Genomic DNA, 25,807 nt, shown 5'->3' with positions numbered 1-25,807 from the left:
TTGGGATGGGTTGCATGCTGTTTGATCCACACTCCCGGATCATAATTCTGTAGACTGTAACTGATGGTTGCTGCTGTTCTTGCTGCCCTGGAATGATATGGTATGACTCCTTGTGTGCAAGCAATGTTTTCACCCATCAAGCTATGACTGACTTCTGCCCATAACAAACAAGTCCCACATGTATTCCAGGAAAGACCAGAGAAATTTACACATGCTGAGTGGTTGTCAGACAGGTTGCCCATGGTCTAAATCTGCAAGACAAAACAGAGCAGACCAAAATACATTTAGCGTCAGAGTGTCCTGCCTTGAACTTTAAGAAACCATGCAGGATTACCCACTGTGACAAACACCTGTTGAGGGAGGTATATGACCTGTAAAGGTAGAATATTATCCTCAGTATTAGTAATTAAAAATGGATGCTAAATAAACAAAATTTGAGTCACACATGATCTGTGGGCATGTGAATATGACTGACCATCCAGAAAGAATCACTGGAGCATCATTTATAGTACTTATATGTACAAACTGGAAAGCAACATATCAATTCTATTAACAGCTAACCCAAAGGAATGCCAATTGTTCAGATGCCTATAAAAATCAAATCACTCAAGCTCTGCTTATAGTAACACTACATGAGCTGGACGCTACTAAGTAAACCATGTATAGAAAGCTGACCTGTACTTCACTGACCAGGGAGGAAGCTATTGGGTAATATAAAAAAGTTTTCTATATTACACACAAAAGCCTGCACATAAAAAAGGAACAGAATCACCATTCAATATCCACAATGAGACAATTAACCTGTAGGAATAGGCCCAATGACATTCTATACAGATAAAATTAATAAAGTACAAGCAGATGGCGTAAGGAAGGCAATGAAATGTCAATATACAGTATCAAATGCTACTTGTAGGAAGGCTCTTAATGACAGCCTGTATAGGAAAATTTAGTGCAGCTTGGCACCCATATGTTAAATACATTGTTATAAAAAAAACTTACCTGTATGGATCCCGTTGTAGCAAAAATTATACACATGTTAAGAGTTTTCTAATGCCCACTGTAGGCTTGGATGCACATATAAATGAAAACTATAGAAAGAACTATTTAGAAGTCCCATAAGCTACCCATGGAAGTATATAAATACTATCAAGTTATGGCAAAATGATTTAATTGTAAATGCAGAACTTTGTCATCACAGCAAGAAACAAAAGTTGAAAATATAGAAAGAGTATGCTTCCCTTTGAAGTGAAGATGCCTCCAAATTGTAAATGTAGAAATTTCTGAATCTTAGTTGAGGATTTCCCAAGGTTTTCTTGGCGAAAGCATGCTACTTGGCAAGAGCAGAAGTAGTAAATGAGACATTCATGGGGTTTGGGGACACACACACACACACACACACCCGTACCAAGGGGAGATCACTCTGCCTGACCACCACCTAGGTGAGCAGGTAACTTTTAGCTTTTTAGCTAAAAGTCTTTTTAACCCAGGAGGGCTGGATCTGCAATGTAGTAATAGTTGTCCTAAGGTATTATGATTGGGTAACATATTCAAAGAAGAAATAACAATGCCTATAAGTAACTTCATAACAAATGCTTTCTTTCAAATTGCTGCACAAGTTATATCAAAATATCTTAAGTATGTTAAACTCCAGACAAGAATGTATGTCAAATTTACATCTTTCCTTTGCTGTAACCTTTGCCTTGAGTCTGGGGATATAGCTAATGTTTGTCATGGTATGTGACATGACTCTACAGATTATGTGATAATGCCTAAATTTTCTTTTAAATGTCTTCAGTAGTTCAAAAGTATTCTCTGACCATTGATACAAGTCACAATTAGATCGTCCCTTACCATGTTTTTGATGCAGAGTTCATGGATACTGTATGTGACAAACTGTCTAGTCATCATATATAAGCAAAATTTCATTAAAATATCTTGAGCGGTTCAAAAGTTATAAGGCTCCAGGTCAAATAATTCAATTTTTCCTTGTTGTAATTTTTACCTTGAAGTTAGGTAGGTGGTACACAATGAAACATCTGCAATATACTTGGGCAAAGTTTCATTAAAATATTTTTATTGGATCAAAAGACATGCTCCATACGTACAAGTCATACAATTACATTTTTCCTACCCATGAGTGTGACCTGAGGTAGAGGGTATGGCTATGGTGTGTAACAAAGTTTCACTACATTATCTTAATTGGTTTAAACACTATATTCTAGAGAAGAGACCAAGTCAAAGAATTAAATTTTCCCTCAATGTGACCTTGACCTAGAAGCAGTAGACATGGTTATGGTATACAACATACTGGCTAGTCATAATATATATTTGGACAAAGTCTCATGAAAATCACTCCAACTATTGCAAAGTTATTGGGGTGACAAGCAAATGTTAATGGAAGGATGGACAGACAATGCCGTAGCATAATACACTTAACTTAAGACAGTCTATACAAAATACCAAATCAGTTAGCAGACAAAATATTCTGGAACATACATAAAGTACATGTAGACTAATGCTATAAAAACTATGCCATAAACATTGCTGGCAGATAAATTGAATAAAAGAAAGAAAATCAATTTACCAGGTTGCTCAGGACACACACACTCTTCTGAACTGTACTTCTGGTGACATCATCTGTCTTGTTGACAAGATCCTTGAAATATACAAACAGCAGAAAACTCAAAACATTTCATAGCCAATTTTAGGGTTAAAGCAGTCATCAAAATTTCAAGATCTTTGAGGTCAAAAACAAGATAATGTTTTACACTGGGACTGAGAAAGTTCTTTGAGTGATGCCAATAATGCAAGTAGTCTGGAAAATATATCTGCATACAATTTCAGAATAATAACAATATTCTTCATGCAATTTCCTTATTTCTAAATCTTAACTTTAAACAAAGTCAATGATGGTGATATTGTATTCAAGAGCCAATCCAGAAATAAACTACCGTGTTCTTAGACTACTGTAAATCACAAAATCTGGAGGACAATTTCGATTGCAAACAATTTAATTAGATTTAAAAGAATGTCTCAGAAACTACCAGTATAACTCATTTTTCCCATTCAAATATGAAATGAATAACAAAATCTGCATGACAATGTCATAAGCAAACACTTTCATTATAATTATAGCATGGGAACTTGTACTGGATTCTTGTGCTGACAAGAGAGTTGCAAAGCATAGAAAACTTTACTGCTTCAAACACTTTCCAGTAAAATGTTTGTTACATTCTAAAGCTGTGATATGCCACTACTGCACACAAAAACCCACAATGTTTTAGCTTGTTTATCACATTCCAAATGTGTGTGTGTGTGTGTGTGTGTGTGTGATTTGGATTTTTAACACAGCTTTAAGAATTTTTCAGTCATATCGCTACAATGTCTGCAGTGTGGCAGTTCAGTCATGTCTAGAACTGGAGCATCATGCCACAGACATGTAGCATCATGTACCACAAAGTCACATTATCCTGACACCAGGCTGACCAGTCCTAACACTAAACTCTTAACGCTGAGCACCAAGCGAGGCAGCTGTTAGTACCTCTTTTATAAGCCTTTGGCACGACTCGGCTGGGGAATGAACCCGCAACCTCCCACATCTAAGGCGGACACTCTAACCACTTAAACCACCAGAGCTGTCTCCAAATATGTGAATTGAAATTTTGAAGCTAAGCATTTAAGAAAAAAAATATGTATTTGAAGCAGGAGAGAGTCTACAACAACATACAAGGCAATTTTCAGTTGAAACAAACAAGTGCATATTACACTATACAAGGCCACATAGTTTGAAGCACTTTAGTACATATAGTGTACAAGGTCACTGTCAGTTTGAAACACTTAAGTATGTACGCTGTACATAGCCATATTAGTTTGAAACATGAAGTACATACACTGTACAAAGCCACTTAGTTTGAAACATGAAGTACATAGCGTACAAAGCCACTGTTAGTTTGAAACATGAAGTACATACAGTGTACTAAGCCACTGTTAGTTTGAAACATAAAGTACATACAGTGTACAAAGACACTGTTTGAAACGTGAAGTACATACAGTGTACAAAGCCACTGTTAGTTTGAAACATAAAGTACATACAGTGTACAAAGCCACTGTTAGTTTGAAACATGAAGTACACGCAGTGTACAAGGACACTTAGTTTGAAACATGAAGTACATACAGTGTACAAAGCCACTGTTAGTTTGAAACATGAAGTACATGTAGTGTACAAGGCTACTATTAGTTTGAAACATTACACTGGACAACAAATTTTTACAAAAGTCATGTTACTGAAATAAAATTAGTCAATTCTTATCAATTTTTATGTGCTGAACATGAATATGACAGTCAAATTGCAAAATTGGCTCTAGTTTTTTTGTAATTTGCAAGAAATTAATGTTTACATAACGAAATGCATTCCAATAGTAAAAGGTCAACTGTAATAGCCTACCTATAAAAAATCAAGTCATTGACTACATCTTAGATTTCTTCGCCTGTCTCTTGTACAGCTGTTCGGGAGCATCTCTGAGGAGTGTCCAGCAGTAGTCAGCCAGCATTGTAGTGGACCATTTTCCCTGGTATCTTTGTTCCATTGTTGCGATATCTTGATGAAAACGTTCGCCGTGTTCATCACTAACAATACCACAGTTGCTAGGAAAGAAATCCAAATGGGAATGAAGGAAGTGAATCTTTAGAGACATATTGCAGCCAAGTTTCTTATACTTCATCAACATGTCTTCTACTAGTTCCTTATAGTTTTCTGCCCTAACATTTCCGAGGAAGTTTGTAGAAACTAGGCGAAAAGCATTCCATGCTTGTTTCGCGTCACCTTCCAGCAAGTTGTTGAACCGGTCATCTTTGAAAAGCTCTCGAATCTGCGGACCCACAAAAACTCCCTCTTTAATCTTTGCTTCGCTGAGTCGAGGGAATTTTTCATGCAGGTATCGGAATGCTGGCAAAGTCCGGTCAATGGCTTTCACGAAGTTCTTCATCAAACCTAGTTTGATGTGAAGGGGTGGTAGCAAGATTTTCTGAGCCTCAACAAGAGCTGGGTGTTGGATATTCTTCTCTCCAATGGCTACATTCTGCCTGTGAGTCCATTCCTTCCTCATGTAGTGCATTTCCCTTGCTCGGCTATCCCACTCGCATAAGAAACACATGTATTTTGTATATCCTTGCTGCAGTCCCATTAAAAGGGCAACTACCTTCAAATCACCACAGAGGTGCCAGCTGTACTTGTTATACTCAATGGAATTCAGTAGCTGCCTTAAGTTATCGTATGTCTCTTTCATGTGGACAGCATACGCTACTGGAATAGATGGAAGAATGTTTCCATTGTGCAAAAGCACAGCCTTGAGACTCAGTTTCGAAGAGTCCACAAATAGTCTCCATTCTTGTGGGTCATGAGTGATTTTTAAAGCATTCATGAGGCCCTCAATATCGGAACAGAATATCAGATTACTTTCCTTTCTGAAGAAAGGCTCCAATTGCTGGTGGCGCTTTCGATATGCAGTAATTGTGACATCTTCTTCTAGAAGATTCCATTGTTGGAGTCTTGATCCTAGCAATTCTGCCTTGTTCTTTGATAAGTCCAAATCACGAATCAGGTCATTTAGTTCTTCCTGTGTTATTCTGTGTGGGGTTGATGATGCACCACAGTGAAAATCTGGATCACTGCATGCTGATGGACCAGGAGAAGAACAGGTCGACTCACCTTTGTCTTCGTCAGATGAATCAAGAGAATATTCTGCTGGAGGTTCTGGAATAGGAAGTCCCTCACCATGTGGAACTGGTCTCAATGCTGACGGAATGTTTGGGTAGACTATTCTCGACTTCTTTCGCTTCGTTATTCCGCCGGAAAGAGGAGGAACCAAGCAGAAGTAACAGTCATTTAGGTGGTTGCTTGGCTCTCTCCACACCATTGGGACTGCAAACGGCATTGATGACCTTTTGCAATTCAACCACTGTGAAAGCTGTGTTGTACATGTAGCACAGCATATATGCGGAGCCCAAGGCTTGTCTTGGTCACCAACCTTGCATCCGAAGTAAAGATGATATGCCTTCTTCACTTGAGAATTGATACTTTTCTTCTGGTTGGCAAATGTCACTTCCCCACAAATATAGCAAAAATTGTCCGCGGTATTAACACACTTTCGAGGCATTACTGTTCTTTATTGTACGTAAATGGATAAAATAATAAGTTTTATGTAACAGTAGCTTGAACTGTCTCGCACAACGTCTAAAATATTTTAAATGCTGAACCTATCTGATTGGGCTTTATATAGTACACTGCTTACGTCAGCTTCAGCAGCCGCCTGGCATTAGTATAATAGGCCTACACATGTATAGTACACTGCTGACGTCAACTTACTTCAGCAGCCGCATGGCATTAGTATTGCATTGCATCAGAAAATGATGCAATCAACTGTGGATGATGTGAGCATGATGGTATTATGCAATGTTACATCATTATTCCGGATGTTGCTGCAGTCCTACTGGAGAAATTTACACAGTGAAACATAGAAAATGAGGTATATGAATATCTTCAAAACGAGAGCCAATACAAATTTTTCACGGTTATATTCGTGTTCGGCACACCAAAATACTACAGATTAGGGCCTTTTCAAGTCAGTAATGATTTCACTGTTGACCAGTGTTATTCAACAATCACATAACATTATATAATTTTAAACTGCTGAATGTTGTGTTGCAACAACCATGTCATAAAAGTAATGAAAATTTCTACATTATTATTTTCAGGAAATGATGACAAAAAGATTGGGCTGAAATACAAATGTAAAGCTTCTATTGAAAAAAGGGTCAGAATGATTTAAGTATATTTCTGATGGTTTAAAATATTGTGTATTGCATATGACATAAATGTTCTATAATTTCAAGACTAACTAATACTGAACTGTTTGTTACTGACCAAACAAAAATAAAAAATGGGCTTAATTAATGGAAAAAGCAAATCTACTTGAAGAAGGGATCGTGTTTGGATATACACTTATAGTTTTGTGCTACCAGCAAGTAGTAAATTCTCCTCCATCATGGTAAATTTTCAATACCACATACTGTACCTTGTTCTTAATTTATGATAGTCAAATGCCACTTGCTGTGCAAGCAGACAGGGATATGTCTAACTTTGGAAATTGTATTACATATAAATATTTGATTGGTTATTGATGTTGTGATCAGTAGGCCTGTTTATAAATACACACATAGTTTTAACTAAAAAGGAAATTTTAAAAAAAATTATTTCACAGTTCTTATATTTCTCTGAATTGTTATTAAGTGCAGTAACAAGTCATAACTGAGTAGTCAATAATACTTTATCTTGGTTATATTGTGTAATTAATTGGTGATTGATCTTTGTTCATAAAGACATGACACAGGATTGTAAAACTGACAGGATAATTTGTTTCGATAACTAGTGTAAAATATATCCAGCTTTACAACCCAGAAATATTTTAAAAGATTTGGTGAATGTAATGTTTGTGTGCATGTGTGTGATTTGGACTTTTAATGTAGCTTTAACAATTTTTCAGTCATATCGCTATGATGTCTGCAGTGTGGCAGTTTTTAGTGATGTCTAGCACTGGGGAATCATGCCACAGACATGTAGCATGATCTCCCACCCAGTCACATTATCCTGACACCAAGCAGACCAGTCCTAACACTAATTTCTTAATGCTGAGCACAAAGCAAGGCAGCTGTTAGTACCACTTTTATAAATCTTGGTAAGACTCAGCTGGGGATCTAACCCACAACCTTCTGCATCCGAGGCGGATGCTCTAACCACTTGGCCATCAGATTGGTCGGTGAATATAGGCATACTGAAAATCAAAGGTGGTGGTCAAAAATCAGTGGTGAGAGAGACAATCATGTACTTTGTCAACAGGTGAACAAAAACCATAAACAGACCTGAGCTGATCTAACTGTGGAATTCAATAATACAATACCAATAACTGTTTTTCAGAGTACTATCAAGAGAAAATTAACTTTATTGGAATTAAATAGATACACAGTTCAGAGTTTCTAAAAATACATTGCCATTACCATTTCATGATGCTGTGACTAATGTAACTGGACTGTAGTGAAAAACTGGTCCAGTAGCATTTTTACGGATGAGATGAGGGTTATCTAAGATCCAAAGTCATTTTACCCATAATGCTATGTTCTTGGATTGTACAAGTTTGAATGGGTTTGGCATACTGACAACTACTGAAGGTAACATCAATTTATTGAAGTGCATACATTAGAATTGAAGGCCTCTTGCTGCCAAAGAATTTCCTGCTGGCAGTGTATTCTTCAAAAAGATAAATGTTCTTTTATCTATTAAGGGCAGTAACTCAGTGGAAAGCAGCAGACAAATATTCAAACAATTCTTTAGTCATCATAGACTCATGTAAGACATTTATAATGAGTGTATATTAAACCAATTTTAGAATGTCAAGAAAGCAAAGGAATCAATTTTAAAATACGCAAACCTGTATCATTTTCTTCTAAATTTCTTGGACACTATGATTTTAGATTAGGACAAGATCACTATTATTTCAATGTCATGTGAAATCGCTCCACACTTACGATCCACTACATTTGCTCTTAGTTTCTGCAATTTGAAAATGGTTTCTTCAGCTTCATTAATTAAAAAAAAATTAAAATGGAAATCAGTGTTTCTGCTTTTCCTTTTTACGCTGATTTTAGCATGTCTTTCATAAGCATACAAGTTTCACAACATATTTTTAATTGGTCACATATTATGTTTCGTTTCTCTGAAAGTTTCATTCTGTTGACTTCAAATCTTACATCAGCAAATTATCCTAATCTACCAGTGTGTTATGTATGGCAGACTGAGGTCTATGCTGTTCATTTGATTGGGGTCATATATCATGCAATGAAATCATATAGTGATGACTAACCTAATCTACTGGTGTGTTATGGGATGTCAGACTGGGGTCACACATCATGCACTGAAATCATATAGTGATGACTAACCTAATCTACTGGTGTATTATGGGATGGAAGATTGGGGTCATGTATCATACACTGAAATCATTTATTCTTGACTAACCTAATCTACTGGTGTGTTATGGGATGGCAGACTGGGGTCATATATCAATAGTGATGACTAACCTAATCTACTGGTGTGTTATGGGATGGCAGATTGGGGTCATATATCATGCACTGAAATCATATAGTGATGACTAACCTAATCTACTGATGTGTTATGGTATGGCAGATTGGGGTCATATATCATACACTGAAATCATATAGGGATGACTAACCTAATCTACTGGTGTGTTATGGGATGGAAGATTGGGGTCATGTATCATACACTGAAATCATTTATTCTTGACTAACCTAATCTACTGGTGTGTTATGGGATGGAAGACTGGGGTCATATATCACACAATGAAATCATATAGTGATGACTAACCCAATCTACTGGTGTATTATGGGATGGAAGATTGGGGTCATATATCATGCACTAAAATCATATAGTGATCACTAACCTAATCTACCAGTACTGGTGTGTTATGGTATGGCAGATTGGGGTCATATATCATACAATGAAATCATATAGTGATGACTAACCTAATCTATGGTTGTTGTTGTTGTTGTTGTTGTTGGGTTTAACGCCATTTTTCAGCACGATAGGCTATACATGGCGGCCAGTATTAATGGTGGAGGAAGAACCCGGAAAACCCCGGAAAGAACCACCGACCCACGAGAAGCTACTGGCAAGCTTTCTCACATGCCCACATTGGCTAAATCTTAGACTCGAACCGCCGCAGACAGAGGTGAGATGGCAGTGATCCGTAACGAAGAGCGCTTTAGACCACTCGGCCACTCGGGGCCCCCCTAATCTATGGTGTGTTATGGGATGGAAGATTGGGGTCATGTATCATACACTGAAATCATATAGTGATGACTAACCTAATCTCCTGGTGTGTTATGGGATGGAAGACTGGGGTCATGTATCATACACTGAAATCATTTATTCTTGACTAACCTAATCTACTGGTGTATTATGGGATGGAAGACTGGGGTCATATATCACACACTGAAATCATATAGTGATGACTAACCCAATCTACTGGTGTATTATGGGATGGAAGATTGGGGTCATATATCATGCACTAAAATCATATAGTGATCACTAACCTAATCTACCAGTACTGGTGTGTTATGGTATGGCAGATTGGGGTCATATATCATACAATGAAATCATATAGTGATGACTAACCTAATCTACTGGTGTGTTATGGGATGGAAGATTGGGGTCACATATCATACACTGAAATCATATAGTGATGAGTAACCTAATCTACTGGTGTATTATGGGATGGAAGATTGGGGTCATATATCATGCACTGAAATCATATAGTGATGACTAAGCTAATCTATGGTCTGTTATGGGATGGCAGATTGGGGTCACATATCATACACTGAAATCATATAGTGATGACTAAGCTAATCTATTGGTGTGTTACGGGATGGCAGATTGGGGTCATATATCATGCAATGAAATCATATAGTGATGACTAACCTAATCTACTGGTGTATTATGGGATGGAAGATTGGGGTCATATATCATGCACTGAAATCATATAGTGATGACTAACCTAATCTACTGGTGTGTTATGGGATGTCAGACTGGGGTCATATATCATGCAATGAAATCATATAGTGATGGCTAACCTAATCTACTGGTGTGTTATGGGATGTCAGACTGGGGTCACACATCATGCATTGAAATCATGTAGTGATGACTAACCTAATCTACTGGTGTGTTATGGGATGTCAGACTGGGGTCACACATCATGCACTCAAATCATATAGTGATGGTTAACCTAATCTACTGGTGTATTATGGGATGGAAGATTGGGGTCTAAGCTGTTCACTTGAAATCACATAGCAGTGATTATTCTACTGGTTTTATGTGATGTTAGATCAGGCTCTATGCTGTTGATTAAAATCACATACCAGTGACTAACCTAACCTGCTTGTGTTATGGGATGGCAGACTGCAATCATACAGTGGTGATTATCCCAATCCAAAGCTGTACTATGTTATGCCAAACTGGGGTTTAGGTTATTCACTTGAAATCATAAAGCGGTGTTTATTCTAATCTACTGGTTTTATGTGATGGCAAATTAGGGTTTATGCTGTTCTATAAAATCACATACCAGTGATCAACCTAATCAACAGGTGCTATGGGATGGCAGATTGGAGTCATATATCATATTCTGAATCATATAGTGGCAATTATCCTAATCTACTGGTGTGTTATGTGATGGAAAATTAGGGTCTATGCTGTTCACCTGAAATCACATAGCAGTAATTATCCTAATCTACTGTGTGTTATGGGATGGGAGATTAGTGTCTATGCTGTTTATAGCTGAAAGTACATATTGTGTAAACACAGCAGATGATGAAGAAGTCTACCTTGGCATCCATCTGTCTGTAACAGGCGACTCCATACACTGTCCTGTGATGTGCAAACCTTGCTGGCAAATGGAAATAGATTGTATCTGAAAATAAACAAATAAATGAATAAATATCTATCCATATCTACATAAATTCATTTATACATAAACCAGTTTTGGCACATGATCATAAGTTTCTTGCAATTTCATCTGAGTCCTGTGTACCCCTGGGCTCATTGTTTTCATCACACGTGATTACATACCGTATGAAAAATTATTAAAAATCAAACTACAATATTTACTTGGTGCACATCCATTATGTGAATAAACTGAATTATAAGAAACTGAACACATAAACGTCTAAGACAATGATGGTGTAAACAAGCAAGAAACTGTCAATAGCAAATCAAAAGTTTCAAATGGCAAGTTATTCCAATTAAAATAACATATTTATCAATTCAAACAGTTAGGGTTTATTTAGCTGCCTGTTGAGTTACAGTGCAAAGTCAATGACAACCAATAGTATAACACATATCTGAAGTTGATTTAGAGACAAAGAAGCTAAATATCTGAATAGGGAAACCTGCTGATTATATATATCTATATATATATATCTATATATATATATATATATATATATATATATATATATATATATATATATATATATATATATATATATATATTAGCATTTAATTACTGTTTTCAAAATAATAAAAATATTTAGAGAAAATGAGATTTGGACTTTTACATCCACATAAAAGGCTGCTAGATAATAAGTGAGGAAACCTAGAAAGAAAACAACAGTACAGCTCTGTTCAGAATTCCAGAAAACTGAGCATATTTAATGTTTTTACAACTGAGCACTTTATAAAACTATATTGCAATAATGTAAGTATCCAGGACAAGACATTGCAGTGCAGATGATGAAGTGAAGATGCAAATCCAGCACTCCCAAGCTAGTTATTAAAAACAAAAAAGCAAAAGGACATCTACCCACACAGTCAGGAATTACACATGAGTGATCTCTTAACTTGAGGAATTGACAATGAACCCCACTTGTACTTTCAGTGCTCAAAGAACATTTTTATAGGCCATGGGCTGGTGACTTAAAAAACATCACAAGCCCTGACTGAAATTCCACAAGCCTGGACTTCAATTTCCACACGCCCCAAATTTCCCCTTTTTTTATATTATTTATCTCATAATGTTGCAATTGCTACAGTTCAAATATAAATTTAATATGGGGTTTGAAGGTGATGCAAGTGTTATCAGTGTTCATCACAACACTCACTAGAGACTGGACGATCCTGACAGTCAAACTTCTCTACTGGATTCTCTGAACAAATCCTGGTCAGAACCAAGTTAATATATGTCAATATGTTGTCTGCAAAGAATTAATATGTCACTCCCTCACCTTTTTGTTTTGCTGGTGTGCTTCACAAAGTAAAACTCCATCGACCTATTCTGAAATGTATTTTTGTTGGGTTTTGCTATATGCTTCCTAAATTGGCTTAAAAAATGAATCACACTTGAACACCATTCTGACAAGTGAAATGAACATGCTTGCATTTTATATATGCAGTAAAATGACTTCAAAGAAACCTTGCTGATAGTCCCAAACTTGTTAAAAACCTATAATACATACTGCTTAAAAATGTTCCTTCAAAGCAATGGTAAGCAATGACTGCTAATTTTTGTCATGTCCCAAGATTTATATTTATTTAAAAATTAAAGCATGTTTGGTGTCCCAACACTTAAAGAAATAAAAAAAGAAGACAATATAAAATTGGCAAGATCACCATACTGCACACAGTAGTGAGCAGCTCTTGTTCATTTCTACCTGAGTCAATAACTGTTATAAGCTACTATAATTGTTTTTATGTTGTTATGTACATGTGCAAATTTTCAGATTTTTCCTGCATGAAATAAATTAAAGGTTTTAAAAACTTCAATAATTCACGGGAAGCTTAGAGTTTACATGGCAATTAGTAATTTATATAGCATACAGAACAGTACTTACACAGTGCAAATTGTACATTCTTGTTTATTCCCAGAAATACTAGATGCAGAATTTGCTTATTTATCATTTTTACCAAATCTCATTCTTCCAAATTACATTTGAAAAAATGCCTCAATTGCTATTTCATTTATTTTGATCCATGTGCTCAAGAGTTACCATTTTTAACGATATAAGCAATCCAACAAAAGTGATGTAAATCTTGTGAAATGATATACATGTAAATCCTTAATTATACAAGACAGAGAACCAGCATCCAATATATTCGCATAACTGATCAACATTGAAACAGTTTAGTATTTTTGTTTCGGCTTACTGTCAACACAAAATCATAACCTTCTACATCTTTGATTTTGGACAGCTGAATGTCTTGGCATTTCCTTTTGTTTATAACTGGCAGATTTGGATTTAGTTTTCTGACAGGAGACCAGGTAATTGTTTGAACCATGAAACTGGCTTGGGAAAAGGGGGGGGGGATTTTTGTCTGGCAGCAATGCCAGTAGCCATTTGTTCTACAACATTAATTCACATGCATTAACTGTTGTAAAATCTAAAGTGGGTTTGGCAGAATGAGATGCCCTGCATAACATCGGTACAAAATTATTTGGCTCCCCACAAAATTATATTGGACTGACTAACCACTGACTATCATTTTATTTGGCCATTTTGAATTTTGAGCTAGATATGGATGTTACCAAATACCGACAAATGTCTAAAGTGTATGCATGTGTGCTCCGGAAAGATTTGCATGCTGCAAAAATGCACATATTAATGACAAACATATCATCCATCAGTATAAACACAGATTGGGGGGGGGTGTTATGTTATATTGGACTGACTAACCACTGACTATCATTTTATTTGGAAGTATTATTCAAAAATTTATCACTATCATACCTGTAATTTGAATCCAAGAGATGTACTTTATTTAGTGCAAGTCAAAATCTTCAATGTACATACAGTAACTCTGTGATGTAAACATGCTAAATAAATACGAGTGCTGTACCAAATGCTACTGTTGTTCATTCTTGTCATACTGGAAGCAGTTTTAACAATCCAGATATTTACATTTTCAAGGCAAAATAAAAATGTAATTATTGGTGTACTGATACAATATTCTAATGCAATAATACTTAAACAATAATACTAAGACAAAAGGGATAGGTTACTATTATAAATAGTTATAAGAGCTCACTAACGCTCAACACTTTTCATCAAATTATTATCATTTCAATTGGGTAGAAATAATAAGGAAACAGAGGAAAATTAAATATATTTATTGACTTTTCAAACAAATTATATCAATTTATATTATTCATATGTAATAATTCTGTAAAATAGTCAATTTACAACCACAGCATCTTTTTTAAAAATGTCGTTATGATTGAGGAAATACAGTGATTGATTAGTAGGAAAAAAACATGCTGAAGGTGTTCCAAGAATTATAGTGGATGAAAAATATTATAGGTCTTAAAAAAATTACTGTTGAAAATAATTTAGGGTGTCCCAAGACTTATATTGTCCCAAGATTTACAGTCATTATGGTAACATTTGTTTTCCTATATGCACCTAGTATCTCTTTGATTTACTATATGGGGTTGTTTCACATCCTGATCATATAGGTGTCAACCCTTTGAGATGAAAACCTGTACCCAGACCAAAAAAAACTTACATTAAACATATTCATACATGATGTAACATCACGTTTTAAAACAGCAAATGCTATACGCAAATTATTATGACACATATTTACATAATTATTAACATTTCTGAAACTTTATTTCATTATTTTTAGTTATAACACTATCATCTTCCTGCTTTGGCTAAGTGAAGAAGCTATTGATGGATGCTCCCTTCTTCATTTCAAAATTTCTTTCATGCAGTTTTGTCGTGAAGTGTTCCTCCAGAACATATATGCTGACATGACCACTTCAATGTCTTTACTGCATATTTTACAGAAAGCATGTTGAGATCCTAATTTAGATACATCTACAATGCCAGGGAAGACTTTAATCCAATCAGCCTGAAACATCTCACGACCTCGGTCAGTGTCTTCAAGCTTGCGTTTCTTTGAGTTAGGCTCAGACATTTGATGGATGGAATATTTCAACTAGATGAGAGAAATGAATTTTTTTAATAAAAAAATTAGATTTGACATGTAATAGAGAAAGATCTCCGGATTACAAATATGTTACAAATTTATATTTTTCCCCGTAAACCCCCAAGATATTACGCCAGGAGCTACCCCAAGATATTACACCAGGAGCTATCCGAAAATTGAAATCTAGAAATAAACAAATTGACAATGTAGCAGCCTGGAAGTTTATACCTCATAAGCTGTTGATCGTTTCTATTAAAATTGCGTGTCTGGTGTTTGAAATATTATGAATTTGCTATATGGTGTGCCGATTTTGGTCACAAACTTGATATAAATTGGCAGTGTTACATATTTTAGAGTAACTCAGTATCTGTACCACGTCCGTCATAATGGCAATGCATCTTCCTGTTTACCTATCTGACAAACTTAACTCAAAACTATAACAGCACAATAAAATGTCAGTGCTAAAATTGGTATTTATTTTTAATTAGTATATTGTTAAAATGTTTAATATATTCCACACAGAAACGTCGGACAAATTACTAGTTACACCAGCATTATTGCCACACTATGTAAGTAAGAAAATTGACGCAAACTTTATGGATTTGATAGTAATAAGTATAAATAATAAAATAATAATGTATAACATAAGGAAACATACTTACTACACAGGTAGTTAGTCAATATTAGAAATCCAAGTGAGCATCTAATCTTTGAGTGATAAACAAGATCACACACTGGAGTTGAACCATGAATAAAACTCGTTTCATTATCAAAAGAAAAGTGTGGTTTTGAGTATGATTTGATTGGTTGTTTCAGGCCACCATAGATTCACTCAATTCTCTATTAAAAAAATTATGCCAAGAGTCCCGGATGCACACAAAATGAAAAACCAGAAGGAAAAAAAATTAAATTTTAATTTTTTTAACAAAAAAAACTTACAAAACGGTTGTATGGCCATACACTGACAAAATGGAAAACAATGTACAAATTAGGGGTAAACCATACAAGTTGACACCTATGTGATCATACTTATACAAATTAGCACAATGGGATCACCCACTGCAGTCTTCAAAAACAGATCATTTGCTATAATCAGCTAATTAAGTCATATGTGAAATGGTCATTTATACCTGATTTATTTGCCTTTTAATTAACACTAGTTAAACTGCACAAAGGATAGCTTTACATCAGCTTCAATCCTGACTGTTTACCATTTTTTTAAAATGTAAGTGACGCATACTGAAGGTGATGTTTTTCCCCCATTTTTTTAAGATTTCTGAAAATTGTGTTCTCTCAAAACACGACTGTGTCAGGGGCTTTGAGAGTATAAAATCATGTTTTTGGCATGACATGCCATGTTACAATTTGATTAAAATGAGATCACAACTTCAGACTCCACCATGTTATGGCAGATATGTCAACATCTTGAGCGTACATTTTGGCATTTCATCAGCATGATCAAAGTTTTTTCTGACAAAATTTGATTATTTTTTTTTACAAGCCCAACAGGCACCTCTTTTAGAATACAGGACAGGCCTAATCTGAAATTAGAAGAGCCTAGATCGTTGGGCTATCACATTTTTCAAGTACTGACTTCAGGTAGGGAATCAGAGTGCCATCTGATCCTGTTTGATATCCTCAAGTGGGAACAGTCACGGATGAATGATCAATTAAACTTTGCAGAGTTCTCATCAAATGGCATGACTAGCTATGCCATGTCACTGAATGTGAAATTCCTCATGAACATTGCCGACAACCTGTATCTGTGTCTTGATTCCCAACCATGGTGCCTTGATCAAAATGGTGAAAGAAGAATAAACAGCATAGACCCTGATCTGCTGAAGCAGATCAAGGTCTATGTTGTTTGCAGATGGACTAGACTTATAAGTAAGTACATATGATATATATAGCAGAAAGCTTTTCTCCATATTTTGTCTTAATTATTACTACTCTATTCCATCACACCCTTGACCACCCACAATGTAAAGAATTCAAATAATGTTATCTGGGCATACAAATATCCCAACATATCATCCTGTAAAGTTTAAAATGTCCATCTGCAATAGTGCTGGAGGAACACAGCATATACACTAACAGAGTATGAAGTCCAAAGTACTTTCTAGAATTTAGTACAAAAAGTGTCAATACAAGTAATTACTTAACAACTAACAAATGGTAAATGTATAAAAAATGTAACAAGACATTTTCATTCATTATCAGAATTGGGGTAATGCATCATAGTTCTCTGATAATATATCCATACTAAAAAGTTAAGCACATTAACTTGTAGCAGATGGAAGGGGTCCTCCCAAAATAACTCCATCCTCACTTCTGACCCAGCAGTGAACATAATGGTTTGAAACACTTTTTCCCTATCCTTATAGTCCCAGAATAAAGAAAACTTCAATCTATCATTCAAATATATAGTTACATATAGTGTTTCTTCAAGTGTTCTTTGGTCACTCTATTAAAATCAGTTACCATATATACTCACTTTTAAGCATAGGCCATCTGCAAACAACCTGATTGCCATTGCATAATGTGCTGGCAGTTCGGAGTCTATGTTGTTTGTTCTACGGATTACTCCTAACAAACTGCATAGACCGAGATCTGCTGGTGCATTATGCAAATACCCATCTGGGTCTATGCATTTTGCAGTTGGACCTGACTTGCAAGCCTGCACATAAAATATTCATAAAAATTTATTCAAAAGCTATCATCTGTATGACATTTTTTAATGTGAATGAAACATCCTACCCTACATTTCTTCATAAATGTAGGAAACAAATCGGTGAGACATTTTTGGTAATTTGCTGAAATGCATACGGTACTTAAAGGAAGATATGCTTACACAATTATGTCATACTTGGAGAATAAAAAAGGTCTACCTACCACCCCTACATTGTTTTCAAGGCATTAGAAAAACGTATTTTTTGTGTTCCCCTAATGAATAAGGAAGCATGGCACAGCCAATTTTCAATGGTTTGACATGAATATTACAAGCTTAATCCATGAGATGCCTATCCTATATCCTCCACTTTCTAAATATTTAATTAAACTGGCACTAATCTCATTATTGGAAGTATATGGTAATGAGTAACTAACACACAAACTGTTAATGATTTTTAAGTAAAGACATCTGATTTGTAAAAAGTGTTAGTTTAATCCATTAAAGTAAAATATTCTCTAAAGAAGAATTCATTCTAATTACTAAATAAATTACATTTCTAAGAAACGATATTTAGATCATGAATCTGATTCAGTATTTTTTCAAAACAACCAAAAACATTAACAGTATATACAGAAAATTTGTTTAATCTGAACATAAACATTTCCAGTTGTGAAAACAAAAGTGTTACTTTTTCAATGAAGAAACATGATGCAAAGTAATAAATGATTCATTGAGTATATTTTTATTAGTAATGTTTATTAATTTAAACTATAAACAAACATACCAAAATAGTAGAACGTAACTACTAGGATGTTGAATATCAAGACTACTTGCATCTACATACCTCTACCATGTCTGCCCCCCCCCACCTCAATTTAAGTCCCCAACTGATTATCCTACTGACCAATTTTCTTGACAAACTTACTTTATCTCAATAAGTGAAGATAATTAATGTTTTACTGCAGCAATTATAAATTAATTGATAACATTTGAAATTAATTGACTCCAGGTATCTATATTAAGAAATAATGACTATATGAAAGAACCTTGCATATAGTTATGAGCTCCATCTGGTAACGCCAGTGACGCAAGGTGTCTCCATTCTGGTGGTACATCATTACTATCAACCAGGCCTCCTTCAATTAACGGCGGATATGAATACTCCACCTGAAATTAACAATTCTATAGGAAACAAGATTCTTTCAACACTGGATGAACTTGTATGTAGACAAAACTTTTATTTCAAGATCAGTAAACAAGCAGTACCACAAATTGCTCATGACATTTTCCCCAACTGATGATGACCATGCTAAATAATAAAAATAATAATAATAATAATAGATAATCGTAATTTATTATTATTGTTATTAAGACCAGTATTTTCAGCGATATTGAATAATATATACAATGGTATTAACTTACTGAATAGCAGACATACACACATACATACTAGTCCGAATTTCCTCTGACCCTTGCCACCCCATTTTTTATATTTGGACATTTATGTTGGGATGTAGGGTCAGAGTGCATTCCCTATCGAAAAGTTGGAATTCGCCAATACCATTTGGTGTCGGCATGGGGTTGCTGCTTACTAGCCGGCCCAGCAAAATTGAACGCATTTTCATCGAGATATACCTGCAAGAAATCGATAGTAATATGATTTATTTTCTCAGAAATTGCGATCATAGCATTCGTTATGTCTTTAATCCACTGATACACAAGACGAAAGTACATCATTCCTAAAATTTGACCAGGATCCGGTCATTTGTATTCCTAGTTACATGACCACACAACTCTCACAACCGATATCTCAATGACATCGGAGGTCATACAGTCATGTGATATCAACAACAGACCATTTCTAGTGTTGCTGTAGGAAAACAAATTGAACATATAAATAAAAGTCATGTAATTTTTATAGAAAAATAAAAAGACATAAACTTCTCAAAATATTTATTGTGAAAACGACGAAAATCTGTAAATGTTGCAGAAATTTGAAGAAAACCAGATTCCCTATGAAGAACACATGTCAATGTGGCAGTCACATGAAATCAACAAAAAAAACATCACTAACACGTGCTCGTTACTTCTTGAAAATGGTTTTCTCCACCCTGCTGTGATACCGACAGGTTTCTGTTCGTTGCTCTCAGAATAAATATGTTCAGAATTAAGTGTCCATTATATTTATTTACAAACATTAAGTGACGTCTATATAACATGTCCAAATTCTATGTACAACAACTTAGGAAATTTGTTTCCATATCACGTGACTATATGACCTCTGATGTCATTGACATGTATGCTCCGAGATTTGTATAGTCATGTGACTTGGAATGCAAATGGCCAGATCCAGGCCAAATTTAAGCAACGATGTACTTTCGTCTAGTTTGTCAGCGGATTAAAGACATGTTGAATGCTATGCTCATGATTTTTGAGATAAAAAATCATATTCCTATCGATTACATGCAGGTATATCTCGACAAAAGGATGTTCGAGTGTGCTGCGTAGGCTAGAAAGCGGCAACCCCATGCCAACACCAAATGGTGTCGGCGAATTCCAACTTTTCGATAGGAAATGCGCTCTTACCCTACACACTAACAAAAATGTCCAAAATCAAAAAATGGGGTGGCAAGGGTCAGAGGAAACTTGGACTAACATACATACAAGCATATGTACATATATACATGCATAATTAATACATACAAGTTAGTGCTAGATCATTTTCGTCTGAACATTATCAAATATTTTTTACAATGGTATGCATCAAAACAAGAGAATATATACATACAGACATAAATACATGCTTAGAATACTGGATGGGCCCGACTGGGATATCAGATTCTTTTAGCACTGCACTGTGACTCATTTCAAAACTTTCCAGGCAGGAAAATCATAATTTTCAAGGAAACAAAATTTTGAAACATTTCTCAGATTACTGAAGGACAATGAGCTCTTAAGAGAAATCCCAGGGAAATACCATTGGGCTTTTCAGCAGTTCAGAGCAGAAGCTACCTTAAGGGACACAGACATTTATATATCCCATATATAAAAAAATATTCAAAAATTTTAACAAAAAAAGGAAAAAAACTAAAGCAAATTTATATGTCATTTTATGATGCAATATACTAAGAGATGTATGTATCTATGTATTTACATATGTATGTATGCATGCATGTGTGTGTGATTTGGATTTTTAACATAGCTTTTAAGGTCACTGGCCATACTCCAACATTTTCCTATTTATATCAGATTTGCATTACATGATTAAAAATAGTTATACTCGCACAAAAAGAACAAAAAAATTATCAAGTGCAAAGAAGAAATAATAATTTAATTACTTGAAATAGAAGTATACAACGCTGTTACTTCCCCTTAGTTACGATTTCCCACCTATAGAGGACGCAACCAGAAATGACGTACATTTGTAGGGATACAAGACAAAGTACATGCTTCTTGTTGTCAAAAAATAAAACACTATAAACTATGGATAGGGAATATTTAGATGAAACTAATGAAAACTAATTTACTTTTCAGCCTTATATCAGTATGCATGCACGAAGCACTAGATTTTGTCGCTTTCAAAACTGTTCCATTGTTTCAATTTATTTTCAAAATTCCCGTTAATACAGGTAAAAAGAATCAATGCTGGCTTCCCTGAATCGGCAGACTTTATATTAAAATAAAATGAAAGAAATCGGCACAATTAAAGAATCCAAAGGAACCAAACTCGACTTCCTTTTGTCAGCCGACTTCAGAAGTAAAAATTGTCACACTAAAAAGATACTCAAGTCAAGATTCCAGGGTTGTTTGCATTGTAATAAAATAACCTATGTATTTGATATTCCTGTCAATAAGTTTAAACAATGAGTTTATTGCTCCCTGCTAGTTATGGTTATCACCCGGGCTTCTATTTGTTTGCCACATGTAATCATAATTTATGTTTGCAGGGCAAATAGTATACACAATAATAACTTCCTTTAATAATAATTTTGTAACACAAGCTAGCAAAAAGATTATCATTTGCACTCACACTGAATGTATTTTAAAATAATGATTTTTATATTTGCAAGATACCGACTTATAGTTAACCTCGATACAATATAATCTGGGTCAGTTTGCAATAAGTAACTTCTAATGCGTAAATGGCAGGTGCCTTCAAGCAATACTTTTGTCTCATTTGCGATTTTGTTATTTGACATAAGCGATACACACTACACTAAGGATGCATATGCAAACTGGCATCCGCTACATATACGAAGTTCCTGGATATATATATTTTTAAAAATAATTTTCGCATGATGAAAAAAGAAAGAATATATGATAACAGTGCAAGTTTAATTTCTTTCATTTTATTTTCAAACAAGTGTATGTTTATCAATTTATTTTGTACCGTGAGTGGGGGGGGGCAGGGGCACAAATTTAAACAAACTTATTTCCTTTCTAATTTGTACGGAATAATGGAGCAAATATGATTGACGATATTGACCAGTAATGACAAGCTTTCAATTTACGCGCGCAAACACAAAGACAACTTGAAAAATAAAAACAAACAATAAAATTAACTGGTAAGAGCTTCATTTTGCAGCAACTAAATACTGACAAAATGCTCATCATTATTCTCTCTCTCTCTCTCTCATGTGTAATCTAGCATGTATTGTATACAGCTGGGTTACAATGTGAAGCCTAAAATTAAGTATATTTGTTATAATATCTCACGTACACTACCCTTAGCAAAATGTAAATATTATGTAGAATATTATCTGTTACGTATTTTTGTTTTATAAATGATTATTGATAATTTGACCGGAAGACTTAAACTGAGAATGTTGTTGTGCAGATGCATATATTTTTAGCATGAAAATGTATGCAAATATTTTAATTAGAACAAGCAAGATGTCAGTTTGTGTTTTATCTCATAAATATGTACGTTACAAAGTATGTTTATTTTCTTTCAAACAAAATCAAAATAGCTTGTTTAAATTTATTTTGTTCCCCCTAAAACCTATCTTGCATAGCATCTACTTTTTTGTTGGAGAAAAAGAACGTACAAACTATTGTTAAGTTTGGCCGAATTGTATTTCGAGTTGCGCCAAATTGTCTTTGGGCCAAATTCACTATAATCCAGCATAAATGATACAACTTTCCCATCTCTCCCCTATTTGTTCCCACAGATTAAATACACTTTTTTCTGGTAAACATGGTTTTTCAGAAAAAGAAATAACGCTTTTTTCCATCATCACTCTTTTGGTTACATCCGAATGCAACACAGTGCACCATATTTGCTGTACAAAAGCATGATTGTACACTATATCACACAGACATTTACATGGGAAAATTAAGCACTTTAATGGCTAAGATGAATAGAAGGGATAAATGTACGTCATGTCTGGTTTTGGGACGCAGAAACTACCGATTGTTTACGGAGATTGCCGAATAATTTTTTCATTTTATAGAGCGGAGTTTTAAGTCTAATTAAATATTTTTATGGTGTGCATACATAACCAATGCGTTTTGTTTATAACTATAATAATATCACACATTTGTACAATATAGGTGGCAGGTGACCTTTAACAATTTTTCAGTCATATCGCTACAGTGTCTGCAGTATGACATTTTAGAGTGTTGTCTAGCATTGGAGCATCATGCCACAGACATGTAGCATGATGTACCACTCAGTCACATTATCCTGACACCAGGCCGACCAGTCGTAACACTAACCTCTTAATGCTGAGTGCCAGAGAGGCAGCTGTTAGTACAATTTTTATAATTCATGCATGCATGTGCCTGTGTGTATTTATCATCAGCTGAGTGACGCCATTTTGGATAAAATATGCTGTAAGACTGTGACTAAATTTGAAACTTTCCAGGCAGGAAAATCAAAATTTTCAAGTAAAAGATATATTGAGACCTACCTGTTGGTCTAAACAAAGCCTACATCACTGGGACTAGTCCTACATATAAGACTTCGATGCTGATATTTATGTTTTGGGCATCAGGGTCTTACTGCCTAACTAATGGCATTGTGTAGCATGTTTTGATGTCAACCAACATCCTAACGAAAGTAAAATTTTCAGGAATATCTCACAACTGGCAAGTAAAATAATAAAGCTTTTGTACAAAGTAAAGTCATAATGTTTTAGTTAGACTATTTTCTCTAATAAATTCAAATTCTCGCAATAGAAATGGACCTGTTTTCAAGTTTCAATGGACTAAATTTCAGTTGGCTTTGCAACAAATTCAGATGTATGTCAACGGAACATGAAAATGCGTCCATTTGCTAGTGTCAGATTTTGATTCCATCAGGACAAAAACAGCACAGTAAGTATATTAATTACATATCAATTTGTGGAAGAGTGTTGATATGGGTTGCCAAGTGTGCAAGATATTCCTGAAACTTTGACTACTCGTTCCGATGTCAAACGACATCGGAACACGCTATACAAGCCCGTTATTTGGGTAGTAAGACAAAAAAAGAAACAGGTGCCATGTCTTACATTGTAGGACTACAGTGGGACCCTAACATGTTTGGGACGATTACATGCAATGCTTTAGCCTTTCGATCATACAGCTTTTCACGCAATCCTAAGTAAGTAGTCTCTAAATAAGCAGTTGTTCTTTTCCGACTGGGAATGGGATTAATACAAAATCAATAGAGGAAGGATTGTACTTGCTCTCTTGCAAAGGCACGTCAAAATAAATTTATTATTTAGTAACAAGCGGCCTCATAATCCCCTAAATAACAAAGCTGACGCTCCAGCACGCAGTGTCTTATAAAGATGTTTTCCGCCACCAGTCATGTCAGAAAGAATTAACAAAAAAAAAAAAAAAAAAAAAAGGCGGAGTACAACTGCCAGTTCAACTGGTAGAAAACTCCATACTGATTTCTCTACTCCACCCCCCTCGGGTGTCGCACCAACCTGACAACCCTTCTTGTGGTGAAATCCGATCACCACAACATGTAAAACCGGATTATCTTGGCTCTTTGAAGCATTCGCCATGATGGTTTGAAAGCTTATAAACCACAAGACGCTGTAATTTACAACATTGACAGGTTGGACCGTTGCATCCTCTTCCGTAGTATATCCAACCAGTTTAAGTGACGGCTCTATTGATTAGATAAAATGTCCGGCAATCTACCCAATCGAAAATGGTATATTAGTCAATCAGACTATCCCAGTTTTGCTCAATTGAGATATATTCGGCTTTTTCCGTCAAGTCGATAAGGAAACATGATTTCAGGACCTGACGGAATGAGCCGAGAGCCTCTCCGGGGCAATTGTCAAGTTTAGACTGAAAACGTTATCACGTAGAGCTATCATTTTTGTTTCGGACACGTCAAAAGTGATTCCAGATTTGTGCTTTTAAACTAGAAACAGGCTCAATCTTTGATATAAAAATAAATAAAAAATGTTGTTATTTTAATCCTGCCTTACACATTCTCATTTTTTGTGATTTTGTTTGTTTGTTTTCGTTTTAAAAAGCAAACACATATAGAAAAGTGCGAAACTCTGGATCAGAAATCTAATGTTACTGCTAACTTAAGTTGACTGGTTTACAATGGATCTTCTGGTTAATTTCAACTACAAGAA

The 25,807-nt window shown here is 35.1% G+C and overlaps 1 protein-coding gene across 1 annotated transcript in view; it reads right to left on the bottom strand.

Moving 5' to 3' along the window:
* Positions 1-25,346, bottom strand: part of LOC149779396 (late secretory pathway protein AVL9 homolog) — a 162,040-nt gene extending 136,694 nt beyond the window's left edge. Inside the window, exons 1-4 of the mRNA XM_089940061.1 lie at positions 25,136-25,346; positions 19,265-19,385; positions 11,446-11,531; positions 2,585-2,656 (exon numbers count right to left, since the gene is read on the bottom strand). Of these exons, the coding sequence (XP_089796187.1) occupies positions 2,585-2,656; positions 11,446-11,531; positions 19,265-19,385; positions 25,136-25,216 (360 nt within the window). The 5' untranslated portion in view covers positions 25,217-25,346. The remainder of the gene's footprint in view (positions 1-2,584; positions 2,657-11,445; positions 11,532-19,264; positions 19,386-25,135) is intronic.
* Positions 25,347-25,807: the final 461 nt, after the last annotated feature.

This window comes from Sinohyriopsis cumingii, chromosome 17, assembly GCF_028554795.1.
Source record: "Sinohyriopsis cumingii isolate HCF-2022 chromosome 17, ASM2855479v2, whole genome shotgun sequence".
In the NCBI taxonomy this organism is placed as follows: Eukaryota; Metazoa; Mollusca; class Bivalvia; order Unionida; family Unionidae; genus Sinohyriopsis; species Sinohyriopsis cumingii.
The sequence above is the reverse complement of the archived record's forward strand: the minus strand, read 5'-3'. Positions and strand labels throughout refer to the sequence as shown.